The sequence below is a fragment of the Taudactylus pleione genome, unplaced genomic scaffold (assembly GCF_031769625.1).
Source record: "Taudactylus pleione unplaced genomic scaffold, aTauple2 ptg000010l, whole genome shotgun sequence".
NCBI classification, from domain to species: Eukaryota; Metazoa; Chordata; class Amphibia; order Anura; family Myobatrachidae; genus Taudactylus; species Taudactylus pleione.
Window position 1 is genome coordinate 9,604,626 of NW_028284413.1, and position 20,453 is coordinate 9,625,078.

Consider the following 20,453-nt stretch of genomic DNA (forward strand, 5'->3'; position numbering starts at 1 on the left):
CAAAATACTTTTTACAGTGGCTGTCCTGTGGGTTGTACGCTGCCCTTCATCAAAGTAATTTTTACAGGGGCTGTCCTATGTGTTGTACGCTGCCCTTCATCAAAATATTTTTTACAGGGGCTGTCCTGTGGGTTGTATGCTGCCTTTCATCAAAATAATTTTTACAGGGGCTGTCCTGTGGGTTGTACGCTGCCCTTTATCATCAAACTAATTTTTACAGGGGCTGTCCTGTGGTATATGCTGCCCTTCATCAAACTAATTTTTACAGGGGCTGTTCTGTGTGGTGTAAGCTGCCCTTCATCAAAGTAATTTTTACAGGGGCTGTCCTGTGTGGTGTAAGCTGCCCTTCATCAAAGTAATTTTTACAGGGGCTGTCCTGTGTGTTGTTGTACGCTGCCCTTCATCAAAATACTTTTTACAGGGGCTGTCCTGTGTGTTGTACGCTGCCCTTCATCAAAATACTTTTTACATGCGCTCCTGTGTGTTGTACGCTGCCCTTCATCAAAATACTTTTTACAGTGGCTGTCCTGTGGGTTGTACGCTGCCCTTCATCAAAGTAATTTTTACAGGGGCTGTCCTATGTGTTGTACGCTGCCCTTCATCAAAATATTTTTTACAGGGGCTGTCCTGTGGGTTGTATGCTGCCTTTCATCAAAATAATTTTTACAGGGGCTGTCCTGTGGGTTGTACGCTGCCCTTTATCATCAAACTAATTTTTACAGGGGCTGTCCTGTGGGTTGTATGCTGCCCTTCATCAAAGTAATTTTTACAGGGACTGTACTGTTGTTGTATGCTGCCCTTCTTCAAAGTAATTTTTACAGGGGTTGTACGCTGCCCTTCATCAAACTAATTTTTACAGGGGTTGTCCTGTGGTTTGTACGCTGCCCTTCATCAAAATACTATTTACAGTGACTGTCCTGTGGGTTGTACGCTGCCCTTCATCAAAGTAATTTTTACAGGGACTGTACTGTTGTTGTATGCTGCCCTTCATCAAACTAATTTTTACAGGGGCTGTCCTGTGGGTTGTATGCTGCCCTTCAGCAAAGTAATTTTTTCAGGGGTTGTATGCTGCCCTTCATCAAACTAATTTTTACAGGGGCTGTCCTGTGGGTTGTACGCTGCTCTTCATCAAAGTAATTTTTACAGGGGCTGTACGCTGTCCTTCATCAAAATACATTTTACAGGGGCTGTTCTGTGTGTTGTATGCTGCTCTTCATCAAAGTAATTTTTACAGGGGCTGTACGCTGTCCTTCATCAAAATACTTTTTACAGGGGCTGCTCTGTGTGTTGTACACTTCCCTTCATCAAAATACTATTTACAGTGACTGTCCTGTGGGTTGTACGCTGCCCTTCATCAAAGTAATTTTTACAGGGGCTGTCCTGTGGGTTGTACGCTGCCCTTCATCAAAGTAATTTTTACAGGGGCTGTCCTGTGGGTTGTACGCTGCCCTTCATCAAAGTAATTTTTACAGGGACTGTACTGTTGTTGTATGCTGCCCTTCATCAAACTAATTTTTACAGGGGCTGTCCTGTGGGTTGTACGCTGCCCTTCATCAACGTAATTTTTACAGGGACTGTACTGTTATTGTATGCTGCCCTTCTTCAAAGTAATTTTTACAGGGGTTGTACGCTGCCCTTCATCAAACTAATTTTTACAGGGGCTGTCCTGTGGGTTGTACGCTGCCCTTCAGCAAAGTAATTTTTACAGGGACTGTACTGTTGTTGTATGCTGCCCTTCATCAAAGTAATTTTTACAGGGGCTGTACGCTGTCCTTCATCAAAATAATTTTTACAGGGGTTGTCCTCTGGGTTGTACGCTGCCCTTCATCAAAATAATTTTTACAGGGGCTGTCCTGTGGGTTGTGCGGTGCCCTTCATCAAAATCATTTTTACAGGGACTGTCCTGGACAAAAGTCCATGAAACTTGATGTTTGTCAATGAAAGATGACCCGAATTTTGGTGGTAAAAATCAGAACTTGGTGGGAAAATTCGAACTAATCCAACCCTGCACATCCCTAGTCTCTGCTACTGTGGTAACTGTCCTTTTGATAAGGATGAGCTTCTATGGCTTCGATAACTATGGCTTCTACTGGATCAGTGGCTGGAAGAGGAATCATATCTGTGTGGGGGAGATTGATCGGATCTGTGACTGTACAGACTTTGGTGAGGCAAATAATGTGATGGCGAGTAACTGGGTTGGGCCATCATTGCTGTGCTGGATCCATGAGGGGTTTCCGACCTATAGAAGTTATTCATCATTGCTTGTCTTTGAAGATTGTCCGGAGAAGAGTAAAATCTCTGATAGTTTGGAACAGGAGGTGAAAGTTCAGAGTATTTCCTGATCTCCCCATTGCCATCATGCCTGTGGTCATGTGTTCATGGACTGTTTCCAGCAAAACTGCCATTTCCTTGTGGTGAGTAGGCTGCAGTTATTTGCTTCTGTGGAGCCATGGCTGCTTCCTGATCTGGATTGAATTTTCAGTGGCCTCCCAAAGAGTTCGATTCCATTTAACAAACCCATTCCATAGGGAACAGACTCCTCATGTTTGAAATTGATAAAAGCAAATTGTTTCGACTTTCCATCACTGTCCTTTGGAATTTTAACGTTAATTGCAGTACCAGCCTGCAGAAACAGCTTGAAGCTTGAACAGGATCTCCTCGGTGGCCCTGGGATCTAAGTTCCCCACAAACAGCATCCTATCAGCCTCGGCGGCGCCCATCTCTCTCCTGAATCCCGTCCTGTGTGCTCAGCAGCAGCAGTCGATGGGTGATGCGATAAGTCACTGCGCAGCACCTTTTGGGGCCTAGTTTTTCAAACTGCCATCCTGTCTGCCACTGCAGTGCCACTCCTAGATTGGCCACGTGTTTGTGCCACCCACTTGTGTCGCTTAGCATAGTCATCCAGCTACCTCGGTGCAACCTTTTGGCCGAAAAACAATATTGTGAGGTGTTCAGAATAGACTGGAAATGAGTGGAAATTAATGTTATTGAGGTTACTAATAGCGTAGAAACAAATGAAAACCAAATTCTGTGATTTTAGCTGTTTTTATGCTTTTTTCCAAAAATTACAGATCCAAAACCAAAACCAACACCCAGAAGGGTGGTTTTGGCAAAACCAATCCAGATCCAAAACACGAAGAAAGATCCAGATCCAAAACACAAAACACGAAAAGTGGCCGGTGCACACCCCCAGTTAGTACCTACCAAAAGTGGTCCAAAGAAGGACAACCGGTGAACTGGCGCATGGGCAAAAGAAAAACTATTGTAGCACGAAATGTTGAAAAAGTCAATCCTGGCTTTGATATAAAGATGTCAGAACACAGTGCATTGCAGCTTACTGCATATAGGTCTGCATAGCCGCAGACCAGTCACAGTGCCCATGCTGACCCCTGTCCACTGCCGAAAGCACCTACCACGGGCATGTAAAGATCAGAGCTGGACCATGGAGCAATGGAAGAAGGTGGCCTGGTTTGATAAATCATGATTTATTTTACACCATTTGGGTGCATATGCATCATTTACCTGATATATAGATGGCACCTGGATGCACTATGGGAAGAAGGCAAGACAGCAGATAGTGTGATGCTCTGGGTAATGTTCTGTTGGGAAACCTTGATTCCTGCCATATATGTGAATGTTACTTTGACATCTACCACCTGCCTAAACATTGTTGTATACCAAGTACACCTTTTCATGGCAACGGTGTTGCCTGATGGCAGTGGTCTCTTTCAGCAGGATAATGTGCTCTGCCACACTGCAAATAATGTTCAAGAATGGTTTGAGGAACATGACAAAGAGTTCAAGGTGTTGACTAGGCCTCCAAATTCCCAGATTTCAATTGAATCAAGTATCTGTAGTATGTGCTGGAACAACAAGTCTGAACTACGGAAGCGCTGCTAACGCCTTGGTGCTAGATACCACAGGACGCCTTCAGAGTAGACTTGTGCGCCGGACCATTTTGGCTGGTTTTGGTTCTAATTCGTCAGCCAGTTTTGGTTTTGCCAAACCGCCATTACTGGTTTTGTATTTTTTCCAAAAATTGGCAAAAAAAAGCTATAATCACGTAATTTTAGCCTTTTTTTGTTCCTAGAGTATTATTAACCTCAATAACATTCATTTCCACTCATTTCCAGTCAATTTTGACCGCCTCGCAATATTGTTTCAATAAATAATTTCAATAATTTTGCGACTGGGTGAGTCATACTTGCTTCCTTGGGCATCGGAGGCGTTGCAAGGGGACGGCTTGCCCCCAAAAAACATTTGAAAGGAGCTGCGGACTGTCAGGGCTGTGCAGCTTTATAGTAATAGGCTGCATAGCCCCTGCAGCACATGGAGGAGGAGGTGTAATGTGCAGCGATTTAACTTAAAGACTTGCTCCTCCGTGCGGTGCAGGGGCTGTGCAGCCTATTACTATAAAGCACAGCCCCTGACAATCTGCGCCCCGGCCACCTAGGTAAGATGGAGGGGAGGGGAAAAGAGGGGAGAGGGGGGTGGAGACGGCACCGAAATTATTTTATGTTGCACCCCCAGCATAAAATCATTCCGATGCCCCTGCTTGCACCCCTTTGCAAAGGATTGTTTCACAGTCAATTATCATTTGAAACTAGTCTTCTTGGTTCCCTTCTGGGATGAAAATACAGCATCCCCAGCAGCAGCAGGCCTAGCGCTGAAGGATTCTTCTGAGGAATCCTGGATAGGGAAGAAGTCAGCTAGCCTTAACAAATTGGATGCAGGACTACCTCCGATCATTACTGTGGATTTTGAGGATGAAGGTGTTGGGGGTAGAGATTGCAGGTTCCGGTATCTATTTGAACTTGAGCGAAGGGAGCTAGCTGATGCTGGACTGCTCGTTGTTATTTTTTTAGCACCAGTTTCTGATGTTGTTGCAAACTTTTCATGAGTTTGTTGCAAATGACGTAACAGTAAGGAGGTTCCTAGATGGCTAACATCCCTACCTCTACTTATCGTGGTTTTACAAACACTACAGATGGCTTTACAATTGTTGTCAGGATTTTGGTAAAAATAATTCCATACATAAGAGGTGCATTTGTTGGTCCTGCTTCCTGTGGAACAAACAACATCCTCATCCTCAATATCCTCATTAGTGCCAGCGTCAGCTACACAAATATCCCATGATCCTCTTGCACTTCCTCCTGGTGGCATTCTCAATTTCTATGTCTGTTGCTCATATACAAATTTGCAGAGGAAGCAGAATGGTGGAAGGCAGAGTCACTGTGAGTACACCAGTATCAGAAAGGTCAGGCTCACACATCACACTCGTGGACACACTTAGGGGTAAATTTACTAAAGTAAGAGTTTTTAGAAATGGAGATGTTGTCCATAGCAACCAATCATATTCTAGCTATTATCTTCTAGACGGTGCTAAATAAATGTTAAGTAGAATCTAATTGGTTGCTATGGGTAACATCTCCATTTCTAAAAACTCTCACTTTAGTAAATATACCCCTTAGACTCTCCTCAGGGATTTGTGATATTTCTGTTTCTGAACATACAGTTTGTTCTACTGCCTTAGTGGTTCTCATTTTTTTACACCTCTTCTACACTCTGGGTGATAAGGTCTTGCATTGTCATGAGAGGCAGAGGAAGATGCCTCACTGACACTTGCAGAACCGCCACTCATAAATAAAGGCCAAGGCCTCAGTCTTTCCTTACCACTACATGTGGTGAATGGCATGATGGCAATTTTATGTTTTTCTGCACCACACTTTCCGTGTATTAGATGTGTTTTTTTCTTTAGCACTGTATATTGTTTTTTTGTTTTTAGATGCCCTGACTTAGACCCTCTATACCCTTGAGCATCGGCTTTAGTAGATGACGTTGAAGCACTAGCGTCGTCATCATTACCTCAGCGACAGTATTTGGCGGCTCATCTAAATGGAACGTTATCCATTTTTCAATTCGCAGATCACTGTGTGGCTTATATATGCATGTGAATAAAACAAAGCACATCAAACATTGCAAACAATACAATTATTTATTTTGATGATGCAGCTGTATTCCTGCATGGACTGGAGCCACAGGGCTTATATATACAGTGAGCAAAACAAAGCGCACCCAACAGGTCAAACAATACAATTATTTGATTGAATTTTTGCAGGCGCAGATCTATTCAAACAGCATGGAGTGGAGTCACAGGGCTTATATGTGCAGTGCACACGAGTCTCTTACTGATGGACACAGCCAGTGCCAGATTAAGTTCCACAAAGGCCTGGAGCTGAAATTCACAAAGGGGCCTATTGTGTGCCGCTGCAATGGATGTGACTAGTGATGTTGTGGGTCATGACCAGTGCCATGGGGGTGTGGTCTCCACAGAGGGTGTGGCCTACATCATCGGCTGTGGCTAGAACCTTTCTTCAATCACCTCAATTGCACTCCCCACTCCGCTTATATCAACAGTGTAATGTGAAAGTCTACAAAGAAAAGGAAATTCCCCTTGCTAATGTGACAAAAAAAGAAAAATGGCACTTAGTGATCACATGAATTTAAAACATCCCTACTAAAGAGTAGAGATGAGCGGTTCGGATTCTCCGAACATCGGGGATCCGAGTCCACCCAAACGCTGTTTGGGTGTTTCCCGCCTGACTCGGATCCCACTTCGAGGTCGAGGGGCAGCCTCCTGACGTTGGATCCTCACGAGAATCTGACGTCAGGGCCCCACCAGTGTAGGGCAGAACTCAGTGATAGCGGTCTGCCCTACACAGAAATAAACACACAGCCGCCAGCGGCAGCTGTGTGTTTGTTATAGCAGCCAATGAGAGTCAGACAGACTCTCATTGGCTGCTGCGTCCCCGAAGGGAGCTGGCTGGAGCTCCCTCATGAGCTCCGCCTTCCAGCTCCTCCCGCTGCGGGTGATGGGAGAGACGTCATGCAGAGAGGAGCAGACAGCTGCGGTCACAGCAGGAGCGGTGATTCAGGCAAGTTTTTTACTTTGTGTGTGTGTAAGGGGGCACTACTAATGGGGGCATACTACTAGGGGCACAAGTAATGGGAGCACTTGTAATGGGGGCATACTACTAGGGGCATACTACTGGGGGCATACTAGTGGCACTACTAGTGGGGGCATACTACTGGGGGCATACTAGTGGCACTACTTGTGGGGGCATACTACTGGGGGCACTACTAGTGGGGGCATACTACTGGGGGCACTACTAGTTGGGGCACAACTACTAGGGGCACTTCTACTGGGGGCATACTACTAGGGGCATACTACTGGAGGCACTACTAATGGGTCCATACTACTAGGGACACAACTACTGGGGGCATACCACTAGAGGCACTACTACTGGGGGCATACTACTAGTGACGCTACTGCTGGGGGCATACTACTGGGGGAATACTACTAGGGGCACTACTACTGGGGGCATACTACTGGGGACACTACTACTCGGGGCATAATACTGGGGGCATACTGCTGGGGGCATACTACTAGAGGCACTACTACCGGGGGCATACTACTAGGGACACTACTACTGGGGGCATACTTCTAGGGACACTACTACTGGGGACACTACTACTGGGGGCATACTTCTAGGGACACTACTACTGGGGCATACTACTGGGGGCACTACTAATGGGGGCATACTACTGTGGGCACTGAATAGGGGGCACTACTACTGAGGGCATTGTGTAAGGGACACCACTGCTGGGGGTATTGTGTAAGGGACACTACTACTGTGGGCATGGTATAAGGGGCATTACAACTGTGGGCTTTGTGTATAAGGGTCACTAATGTAGACATTGTGTAAAAGGGGCACTACTGTGGGCATTGTGTAAAAGGGGCACTACTGTGTGTCATAACATAAATAAGAGACACTACTTTATGGTGTAATGTGAATCAGGGGCACTATGTGCAGTGTAATGTGAATAATATTGTGCACTGTGACTCCTTGGGCCGTAGCCCACTGTGTAAACAAGTACTGTGACTCTGCTGGCCGTACCCCACTGGGCGGGTGGGAGGGCCCAAGGACCATTCCATCTTGCACTACATTACAATGTGTCATAGATGTGCTTTAAACTGTGGTGTCTGTGCCGCTGCGCCGGTGCTCTGTCGCTATAGTAACCACTCAGCTCACTACAACCTTTGGCCAATAATGGTTAAAACAATATTGTAAGCTGTGCGGTGGTCTAAATTGACTGTAAATGACTGGAAATTAATGTTATTGAGGTTAATAATACTCTAGGAAGAAAAAAAAGCCCAATTTGTGTGATTTTAGCTTTTTTTGTAATTTTTTGTAAAAAATCCAAATCCAAACCCAAAGCCATTCACCGCAGTTTGGCAAATTCAAATCCAAATATGGCAAAAATGGTCTGGCGCACATCCCTACTAAAGAGCATGTGGGACATTTAGTGATGCCATAAATGTGACATATATCTATATAAAATGACCTAATCTTATTAATAGCTATACCAAAAAGATTTTAGATCTACTGTATACCCTCAAAAAAGACAAAACAAAATCACTAAGTGAAGCTTATACATGAGATCTAAACTCCAACAAACCATTGAATCACCCCCAATATGACACATTCACCCATCCTGCCAGCACCCATTAACCAATTTCCCCCACACAGTATTTGCTAACCTATTCCTGTCCAACAACCCATTAATCAATCCTCACATGAGCACCCATTAACCCATCTCTCCTCTATTTATTATCAATCAACCCTCTCAGCACCCATTAGCACATTAACTCACCCTATCAGCTCCCATATAGCTCTCCCCACATACCCCCCATTAATACACTCACTTAGCACCTATTAACTCCGCCCCACCCACCACTCATTAACCCATTCATTGATCAATTTCCACATCCCAGTGCCCATCAACACATTCACCGCGGCATACATACACACATCCATACACATACACTAGACACATACACACACACACACACATATATATATATATATATATATATATACATACACACATAAATACATACACATATACATACACACCTATACATACACACACATATAGATACACACATATACATACAGATACACACACACATCAATCATTTATCAATACTCCTCAGCATGAGGCCATTAAAGAAATAATTTAAGACCAGTATACACTAGACATTGTGTGTAACAACCTCGTTAGCAATGCGTCTTGGCGTGCATACACACTTGACAATGCCAGGAGCGATGGCGCGAGAGCAGGGTCCATGCTGCATTCGCATCGATGACGATGTCGCCCATCGGACCTGCTGCAGGTCCGACATGCGATGTTGCTGACGATGCACAGGAGCGCTCATCATCATTAACATTGGGGGTACACACTAGACGATGTGCCCAATATCGTCTAGTGTGTACCCGGCATTACCAAGGTCCATCCAGCAGCAGCTCCTTGTCTGGGGGACGGAGCTTGTAACTGACAAGCTCAGGAGGACCCAAGTAAAGAAGAGGACTGGAGTAGAGAGAAGGGATGGCCACCACACTGCCTGCACGCTGCACGACTCCAAGCACTGATCTCCCTAACAGGTGAAGGTGCAAGTACAATGCCAGGGACGGAGGAGGCAGGGGCCTGGGAGGATGGCCGCTGGCAGTCTGTGACAGGAAAAAGGTTTTCCTTTCAACGCTGTCAGTCTCCTGTTGGCCTATTTTTAATGAGGGCCTGGAGCTGCAGCTCCACCAGCCCTATTGTTAATCCGGCTCTGGACACAGCACAGCCAATACAGCAGAGTACAGCACAGCATACAGCAGCGTGCACTCCCTATGCACATTGACAAAGCAGCACAGCCACATAAGAGTGTGGACACATTCTACAGTATACAGCAGAGCAGCAGAACATACAACAGTGTGCACCCTCTATACACTACACATTGACTAAGCAACACAGCCACTTGTGACTTGTGAGTCTGGAATGTGGACACCTATACAGCAGAGTACAGCACAGCAGTGTGCACCCCCTATATAGATACATATTAGCACAGCAGAGTTTATACAGCAGAGTTAAGCGCAGCATACAGCAGTGTGCTTAACATGAAAATGGCGCTAAGTCCCGTCCGCGGCGCCTTAAATAGAATCCAAAACCTGCGAGAATCCGACCCCGCGAGGATGACTTTTTGCCTCATAGTGGAATCTGAGTCAGGCAGAAAGAACCTAGCCACTGCTCGGATTCCCAATATTCGGGTGTGTTCGGATTCCAAGCATGATGGGTACCTACACAATATTAAGCAGGTATTTTTAATGTGATGGGCGTATATATTTATTACACTTAAAGATACTTTTTTAATTTCCTATTTATTTTTATTAATATTTTTCTCAATAAACAGGGAAAAGAGAAGAAATGTCTTTTCTCTAGCTAAAATGGTGGAGAAAATATGTTTTTATGTTTACTAAACACTGTAGAGCCCTACACCTGCAGGTGAAACAGTACTATAAAGCAGTAACACATTTTTGCCTTTTGGTGTTACATATATGCGAGCTGATTTATATGCAGTTATAGAAGTAAGGATGCAGGCAAAGACGGAAGGCCATAATTTCTGTCTATAGACAGCTGTTGTAGTTCTTATTGCATCTTCACATGGATTCTGGCTTTTTCACAGTAAGACTTGCAAAATCCTCAGAAGCAGTATCAAAATAAGTTATGGTGTGCTGGAAGAGAAGCAGTAGCCTTCAATGCATTTAATTTAAAGATAGTCTTCTAACATATAAACAGATTGCCAACGGCGTATAAAGCCATCTAGTCCGCTCATTTCATTTATTCATGATTCCTCCTCAGGAGAGGTCTGTGATTATTCCATGCATGTTTAAATTCCATCACTGTTGTTTTCCTTTTGTAAGTTTGTTCCAGGCACCTGCCGCTTCTTTAGTAAAATAATATTGTCCGATATTAATCCTGAGCCATCCATGAAGCCATCTGTTAGATCTATATTTTTCCTTCCTCTAGAATTGACCTTATTCTAGATCACATACTGTACGATAATCAGCATTTCTTCCAGGAACCAGATTGGAAAGGTTGTAGTCTCCAAATTCTGCCCAACAGACGACACAAAGCAATCCAATAACATGAAACGTTAACTAAGGCCCTGATTTAGAGTTGTACGCTGATGCTCCCGCAGTCAAGCTCCAAAAATATTGTATTTTCGAAGCTTGATTAATTCTGACCCCATACTAGTGTAAGTAGGAGATATCTGTGAAATCTCTTGTATTACCTTTTTGATGAATGTCCCAAAACATAATTTCTACAATTGCAGGTGAAAATGTTCATTTTCACCTGCGTTTGTAGAAATTAAGTGAATTTGAATAAACCCCTCAGTGCAACAAATGTGTGAAATGAAGGAGAAACAAAGGTTGGATGTGGTGTCAATTAATAACAAATTTATCATTGTACGCTTGCGGAGTCACAATGCTCCTGTATAACAATATCTACTATTCATTGTAACAGAACACACTGAATGTGATGTTGATAATTAAAAACTGTAATTTTATAGATTTTCCTATATAAATGATAGCTAGAAGCTGATTGGTTGCTACTAGCTACTGCTCCACATAATCTCTTTTTCGAAGGTCTTGATACATCTCTATATCAGTGATACACATAATGGAAGTAATCTACAGCAGACAGGAAAAAGCAAGACATAAAGGGCCTGATTCAGAGCCAGACGCTCTGACAGAGCGCTCGCTCTGAATCAGGGCCGGCCTTCTGTTTTTTTAGAGCGGTCTCCTGGCCGCTCGCATAGCTGTGGGTAACCACCCACAGCTATAGCGAGCGGCCAGGAAGATGGTCGCGATGGTCAAGACCATCGCGACCATCGGGCTTGCGACGAGACCCTTGTGGTAGGGTCTCGTTGCCGCAAGCCCTAGAGTGCTTTCGGCTCTAACAGAGCCTAAAGTACTCCCACTGACATCACTTGTGATGTCAGTGGGGCCGGCCCCAGACGATAGGCGTTCACATGGGAACGCCTCCATCTGGGCAGCCATGCCCCCGGCCTGCCCACCAAAGGAGGCGTGCTGTCACTAAACAACGACAGCACGCCCCCTTTGGTACGAGACCCGGAGCGACAGTTTGCACGTCAGGGAGTCTCTGCTCAGGTGGTCCTATACTACATTATAATATCCCCATTTGGGTACATCTCTATCTCTACTGAATGTAAGTTTGTAGTCTTACCACCTCTCCCATCATGACTGCTCAACTGCATAGTGGCCAGCACACTTGTTGTAAATTTACTTCAAGAGCTCATTTCACTTAGGGCCTGATTCAGAGGCGCTCGTTATTTGCATGCGTTCGCTCTCAATCAAGGCGTTTTATTTTTTTTAAGTTTCGTCCTCCAGGCCGCTCACACAGCTGTGCGAGCGGCCTGGCGATGGTCGGGATTATCGCGACCATCGGCATTCCGAGGAGACCCTAAGGTAGGGTCTCAGCACTCGCAATGCCGAGTGGACTTCCTGCTCTAATAGAGCAGGAAGTCCACTACTGACATCACGAGTGATGTCAGTAGGGCCACCCACAAACGGCAGGCATTCCTTCGGGAATGCCGCAATTTGTGCAGCCACCCCCCCTACCCGCCTACAAAATGGGGCGAGCTGTGGATCAACATCGACAGCCGCCCCGTTTTGTTGCGACCCCCGAAGTGAGTGAAGTTCTCACTCGCTACGGGGCTTGCACACGCCACGCGTGCGCATTGGGCCATCATCGACCTGCGCGCTCGCGAGCGGGTCTGAATCAGGCCCTTATACAGTGGTGGGGGGGGACACTAGAGAGACAGGAAGATATACAATGAGTGGGCAGGGGAAGAGGCACTGGAAATATGGCATTTAATGGTGGGGTGCTATGGCAATATGGCATGGAAATATGGCATTTAAGATGGCGGATATAATCAGGCCCAGCATGTCTGCAAGAAGAAACCTCAATAACCAACACTATTTATCCTGTTAATGGAGCTCTGTGGCAAGTGGAGGGCCCAGCAATGTGCGTCAACTGCTCTGAAAATACCTCATCTGCCCTTCTGAGCATGCACATGGCCAGTGAGCTGAGTGGGGGTCTTTGGAGTGGTCAAATACATATCAACAGGCCTTCCACCAGGGCTGTAACTAGGGGTGTGCGTGTGGTGCTGCAGCGCAGAGCGCAGGGCCTTGTGGGTGGCACTGTTGCTGTCCCACATGGCTTACAGGGTGCTTGGAATGGCACCCTGCAGCCACTAGCGGTATTGAAGAGCCACCCAGATCATCCCTTGGACGCTCCAGGCAGGCACCCTGCAGCCTGTGGAGCTGCCTGAACATCCTAATGCTCCAAGCAATGCTTTACTTACTGGAGCCGGCGTCACGTGTTTAAGGGGCGTGACCGGCGTAGTTCGGCCTAAAGCCTTGTTATGCACTGGCACCTAATATGACTTTCTCACATGCCTTAGACTGATGATCCCTCTTTCCCAAGACATTACTAAAGCTGGCAGACACATATGTGATATGCAGTGACCAGGACTGGCTGTTTTATGCCAATTAATTGCCTATACTGCACAGCTTACATGGACATTAGGTATAAGACATTCATGATGGAACATTATAATTCCGCCTTTTCTGTACATATTAGTCTGCATTGAGGCAAGATCTTACTGCAGGGGTGGCCAACCCGCGGCTCTTGAGCTGTATGAGGCTCTTTTGAGCTTCTAATGTGGTTCCCGGCTCGGCAGACCCCCATTAGTACTGAGAACGCTGGTCTCTAAAGCCATCAGAGACTAAAGAAACCTCTGATCTCTTCAGAGGCCAGCGTTCACAGTAATGCAGTGCGCGGGTGACGTCATGATGTCACCCGCTATGTGAGGAGCCCACACGTCTGCTGGATCCAGTTAGATCCAACAGGCGGTGGAAGCAGCGATGGCGGGACATGAAGGTAAGTTTCTTCATAGGGGTGTGGACGGGGAGGGGGAGCTAGTGCTGGGGGCACTTTCTTAGGGGGCACGACTACAGGGAGCATTGCAGGAGGGGCACAGTTACAGGGGGCATTGCTTAATGGGCACAGCTACAGGGGCATTGCAGAAGGGGCACAACTACAGAGAGCATTGCTTAATGGGCACAGCTACAGCGTGCCTTCCATAAGGCCACAACTACTGGGGGCATTGCTTAATGGGCACAACTACAGGGGGCATTGCAGAAGGGGCACAACTACAGCGGGCATTGCATAATGGGCACAGCTACAGCGGGTCTTCCGTAAGGCCACAACTACTGGGGGCATTGCTTAATGGGCACAACTACAGGAGGGCACTGCATATGGGGCACAGCTTAATGGGCACTGGCATTCTCAATGTATTTTATGTGGTTCTGGATTTCAATATGTATTTTATGTGGATTTTATGTGAACGTGGCTATTTCAATGTTTTCTATATTGCTCTGGCTTTTTCTTTCACTTCAATAGTGAAAAATGTATATTGGTAAGATTATGTAAAATGTGCTGGGCTCTCCCCCAGTGTGACTAAAAACGGTGGTGTGACACAAGGTCATGCTCCTGCAAATGTCATACCAAAGCATGCGCACAAAAATGGGGCGTGGCCTTGTGACAGCTAGGCCACACCCCATTTTTGCCTGCGTGCCTACTATCGGCTTTCGCTTGGCTACATATACTTTTTGGCTCTTTGCCTCTGACTGGTTGGCCACCCCTGTCTTACTGTATCTCTACTTATTATTTGTATGACTCTTTTTATTAACAATTCTTCATAATTTTCAATTTGTATATGGAAATGATAGTTCTGAGCTGGCAAAGTGTAAGCATTGTATTTACTTATTTTGAAATCAGAGTCTCATTGTTCTATTCAAACTTTATTAAATTACCAAATATTCACTGATCCAACAAATAATGTAATACAGACAAAAAGTAATGTTTCTTAACTATAATTATTTAAAGAACATATACACAGAAAGCCTATTGCAGTTAAAAGTAGGGATGGGAGCTTTGCCAGCATCATATTAAAGATTTGTGTCCCATGAGACATAAGCTCATGTGATGGACACTTCTGTGTTATTGAAAGTGATATTGAAGGTTTGAGATCTGCAATGTGCAGCGGTGTCACCGGGCAAAATCAATAAAATACTATTCATATATATAACGGTCAGTGAGATGACATCTGACACATTCATTAATATAATAATGGGGCAGTTATTGACATCTGTCCTTAGGGATTCATTAGGTCATCTGGTAAGAAATAATGCAGCGGGGTGAAGCCCAACTATGTTATTGTTTCTATAGAGGTGAAAGGAAGGTCAATTAGAAGACAGACCCAGACCCTCTCTTTTCGTTCTCTACTCTATTTGCTTTTTTTTGCCCCATTAGACTTTCTGACTTTCTTATTTACTGGCTGTCCATATTCTTTTTTGTCTTATCAATTTACATTTGCTTTTTTTTTACTTATTATGCTATATTCTGACATTGTTACTAGCCATAATTATTTCCCTGGGTTTTTTTTATTATTTCTACTGTACTTTCAGCTTGCAGTCTCTTTGTATATTCTCAGTCATCTAAATCTTTTATTTTTCACTCGTTCTCTATCTCACTATTAATTCACTCTACATTCGCCTTCTCTTTGGCAACCTGCATCTCTTTCTCTGTCTTTCCAGGGCCTCGCAGTCATTATTCTTCTATTTCTTCTTCCTTCCTTTTAATGTTATACACAGCCTTGGGCTGACTCACAGCTGACATACCACAGCCTCTCCTAGACTGGACTGTATGGTTGGGACATTAAGCTAATGGTCATTGATCTGGTGAGAGTTTGGAGTGTTCTGAATGTCAATGTGTTGTGTTTCCGTAGTTATTGCCTAAGCAGAGGAGCATCACAATGTGGTTGTAATCACTGCAAGTGCATTTGGAATTCAGCTGCATAAAGCAATATTATAATATGACATTACTATATGTATGACAAGCAGGATCTTGCTGTATTGTATATACTGTATCTACAGAACTGAAATAAAACAATAGGTTATTTCCACTATGCAATAATGTTTTAGGAGGATGAAAGATATTCCCACGACTACAGGCAAATAAGAAATGAGGACTTAACAATACAGTCACTTTGTGCATAGAGCTCCCGGTTTCTACCTTTCTCTCCTGTATACAGAACTGTTACTATCACTGAACAAAGGAGAATCCTGGAGGATGAGTTCATTTAGAACCTGAGGATTACACATGTTCCATTTCAATTACTAGGATTACTGATGTACCAAACAATTTATGGATTAAATCTGTTGAATGACTAGTTCTAAGGGGCTCTGCAAACAGAATCTTAATTTAAATTAATATATGTCCAAAAGTCCACAGCGATTCCCTGATTCCTAAGTGTCTAACATCTCATCTGTACTGATAACCCCGCAGCTGGCAGGGGATGACATGGTAACTACCCCATTCCCTATGGGAGTGTATATGTGTAATGTCACCTCATATTTAATGGGGCATTAATAGTGTTTATGTAATAAAATGGTGTCACACTTTTACTAATGCTGCATGTTATATATATATGCCAGTTAAATTCAAATGGTTTATAGTTATACCAAACATGATACAATGTGATAATGCCAGTATGAGCAATGTGATTATACCAATATGATTTTGCCAATGCTTCTCACAGTGTCCTTCACAACTACATGCTGTGGCGACTAACGGTAGTCTTGAGTGAGCATCTCTCTACACCCTTCCGGGATGCCCTACATGAGCTGTCTAAGGAGATGGAGGGCTCAGAAAAGCAGATGGAGCTGGGGAAAGTGTGCCTTAGCCAAGTCAATAAGCACTTTGGGATGGCGCTGGGAGCCTTATTTGTAGAAGAGTATTTCTCTTCATCCAGCAAAGCCAAGGTAAGGAAGAGAATCACAAAACACAAAATTGAATGGCTTAGAATTGTATTTAAAAATGTATGGAGCAATGTACTGTATACAGTATGCATAGTATACAGTACAGTACAGCAAATAGTGGTGTATATCAGTATGGAACCTGTGACGTTATGTTTACATGCTAATCACAATATTGTACCTAAACATTTGTCATTGTCCTTACCTTAATACAATTTGGCAGGTACACTTAGTTCAAACTAGTCTTTAAATATTTACAACTCAACACCTCTAATATGGAATGCTGCTTGGTGGTATATATGCCCTTAAAGAAGAGTCCCCTCTTTTAACTCTTGTTCTTCACCCAAACCTGTCGGCATCCAGTTGTAAAACAATAATAGGCAGAGACCACTCCAAGTGTACCTCAAGGATCTATCTGCAATACTTTCTCAATCATAATTTGCACAAATGAAAAAAACAAACTAAAAACAGAAACTTTTAAATGTTTTATTATTTCCATGACATGTTAGCTCTTTAGCTGAATTATTATATTTACTAAACAGGTAGGGGTATATTTACTAAAGTGCGGGTTTTTAGAAGTGGAGTTGTTGCCCATAGCAACAAATCAGATTTTAGCTATTATCTTCTAGAAGGTGCTAGTTAAATGACAAGTAGAATCTGATTGGTTGTAATGGGCAACAACTCCACGTCTAAAAATCCACACTTTAGTAAATATACCCAATAATGTATTACATGCAAAATGTATAATCAAGGCATTCTCTACAATTCCTAGGAAATCTATACAGTACTGTAAGTAGGCAAATATGGAATAGAGACTACAAATAAAAAATAATTGTGCTTCTTCCAACAAGAAAACGTAGTAACAAGAACACAAAACAAGTAAATACATTTAGCTGGGGCCTCACAATGCTGACATATTGGAAAGAACGGTGCATTTCTTCATTACACTGGAGTAGGTGGAGCTATACATAAAGTAAAGAAAGGAATTCTTTATTAGATTATATATAACAAAATAAATCTCTCTCTCATTTGAAAACAAAACAAACATGATGACAATGAACTAAATTATGTCTGGATGGTATCATGTCATAAAAGGAATAACTGATCCTTATTAATATTTTATGTGAGCGGTATGGGTGGTGGAGTGGTGGTCCCACTGGGGAGGGGTTTGATTGCTGAGAGAAGGACAATGTTGTCTATGAAGAAAAAAGTAAGAGTGAAAGTTCAAAGTGGGTGAACAATGAGTGAAACACAGTATAACAAGGAATAAAGAGAAAAATAGAAGTGCTCTCCATCCGATTAATTATGGACAGATATAAAAATGCATAGTCCAGGGGGGTTTATTTACTATAGGTTGATTTTAGGTTTTTTTTCCATCGGCTTTGCAAACCACCCATTAGCTAAAGTCAAAACCAACAGAAAAATTACCAAAAGCCCAACTTTAGAATACTCTTGAACATCGGACTATAAATCATCATGGTCTATCTCTAGCCATTAGGCTCCTAGGGGCAGCAGACTTTGTGAAAACCAATGTGGCCATGGCCAAAAGTTTTGAGACTGACACAAGTATTGTGCAAAAGGTACAGGGATTGGACTGCTGAGGACTGGGGTAAAGTTATTTTCTCTGATGAATCCCCTTTCAGATTGTTTGGAGCATCTGGGAAAACGCTTGTCTGGAGAAGGAAAGGTGAGCGCTACCATCAGTCCTGTGTCATGCCAACAGTAAAGCACCCTGAGACCATTCATGTACGGGGTTGCTTCTCAGCCAAGGGAGTGGAATCACTCACAATTTTGCCTAAGAACACAGCCGTGAATAAAGAATGGTACCAAAATATCCTCCAAGGTCAACTTCTCCCACCCATCCAAGAACATTTTGGTGATGAACATTGCCTTTTCCAGCATGACAGAGCACCTTTCCATAAGGCAAAAGTGATAACTAAGTGGCTCGGGGAACAAAACATCGAGATTTTGGGTCCATGGCCAGGAAACTCCCCAGACCTTAATCCCATTGAAAACTTGTGATCAATCCTGAAGAGGCGGGTGGACAAACAAAAGCCCACAAATTCTGACAAACTCCAAGCATTGATTAGCCAAGAATGGTCAGCCATCAGTCAGTATGTGGCCAAGAATTTGATTGACAGCTTGCTCGGGCGGATTGCAGAGGTCTTGTAAAAAAAAGGGTCAACACTGCAAATATTGACTCTTCGCATAAACTTAATGTACTTGTCAATAAAAGCCTTTGACACTTATGAAATGCTTGTAATTTTACTTCAGTATACCATAGTAACATCTGACAAAAAGGTCTAAAAACACTGAAGCAGCAAACTTTGTGAAAACCAATACTTGTGTCGTTCTCAAAACTTTTGGTTGTAGACCCCTAGGATCCTCATGTCTTAGAGATAGACCAGGATAAGTTGTGGAGGATACTATACATAAACTGCATTTTATAAATGTGCCACCTTTTGTAGATGATTCTTTGGAGCTATGGCGGAACAGTTTGTCTGCCAGTTGACAGGAAGCAGCTGTAGAAAGGAAATTTTCGTTCTATACTATGCCTAGGAGCATAGAAGAACAAAAGAGTATGACTCTTTTTTAGGGGCACTATTTTTGTATAATGTATTAATTTAAAATATAACTTTTACTATGAGTTCATTAAAATAGATAAACAGGCCAGAAATGTATTGGCTTGTTATTAGAACTACGAAAAAGACACAACAAAACAGCTGTAGTAATGTGACATATTAATTTAGTCTGATGGCAGGTAGCTCCTGGAATCCCTGTCAGGAGGAGGAAGAACCTGTAAAATTGAACAACTATACCAAGTATGGAGGCTATCAAGTTACCTATATCTGTTTAAACAATTGTGTATTTTAGGGCAATGCTGCCATATATGAAGGAATGAGCCTTATGAATTACAGCATCTCCAGCATCTATTGGAAAACTTTGTATCTACTGTATTTTACTAAGTCAGGTTGGGACATAGGGCCCGATTCAGACCTGCTCACAAGGCTGTGTTCGCTCGTAGCTGCCGATGATTCGCAATGTGTGCATGCGTATGCGGTGTGCATGCGCAAAATAGTCCATGCAATCGGAAAGCGTTTGCTCGCTGCGCGTAGATAGCCCGCTAGACTGAGTGAGAAGACAAGCCGTTTGTGGGTGGTAACGAGTTGGTTACCCCTGTTACACTGGGAGTGGTGGTGCGAACGCAGGCGTGTCTGACCATCTTAACGTCGTTTCAGAGGCATGCATAATTATTACAGAGCATCATAGTACACATCATATGGTTGTATTTCACACTGAAGCACTCGCAAGTGCTTGCAGTAGGGTATGGTCAACCACAAGTTCTGCGATCGCATCCGATGGTACTGATGGTAGCATACACTTCCTGGAGACGACGTGCGTAAGTGGGCGTCTTAAGACAGGCTGGTGGGCGTCTTAATACACACTGCAATCGCACGCCAAGACATAGTGGGCGTGCTAATTCCTTGCCGTGCGATCGCTTGCCTTTGCCGGATTTGCATACACTGGGTGCATGCAAACGCATCAAGCGAGTGGCTCTGAATCTAGCCCATAGTGCCACCAAAATAATAAATTTTCTTTACTATGGGCCTGATTGAGAGATGTACGCTAATGCAATCGCAGCTGCGAAATATGCTA

At 43.8% G+C, this 20,453-nt stretch overlaps 1 protein-coding gene across 1 annotated transcript in view; it reads left to right on the top strand.

Moving 5' to 3' along the window:
- The window catches only part of ECEL1 (endothelin converting enzyme like 1), a 189,640-nt gene that overhangs the window by 60,601 nt on the left and 108,586 nt on the right, over positions 1–20,453 (top strand). Inside the window, exon 6 of the mRNA XM_088467436.1 lies at positions 16,580–16,802. Coding sequence (XP_088323562.1) covers positions 16,580–16,802 — 223 coding nt within the window. The remainder of the gene's footprint in view (positions 1–16,579; positions 16,803–20,453) is intronic.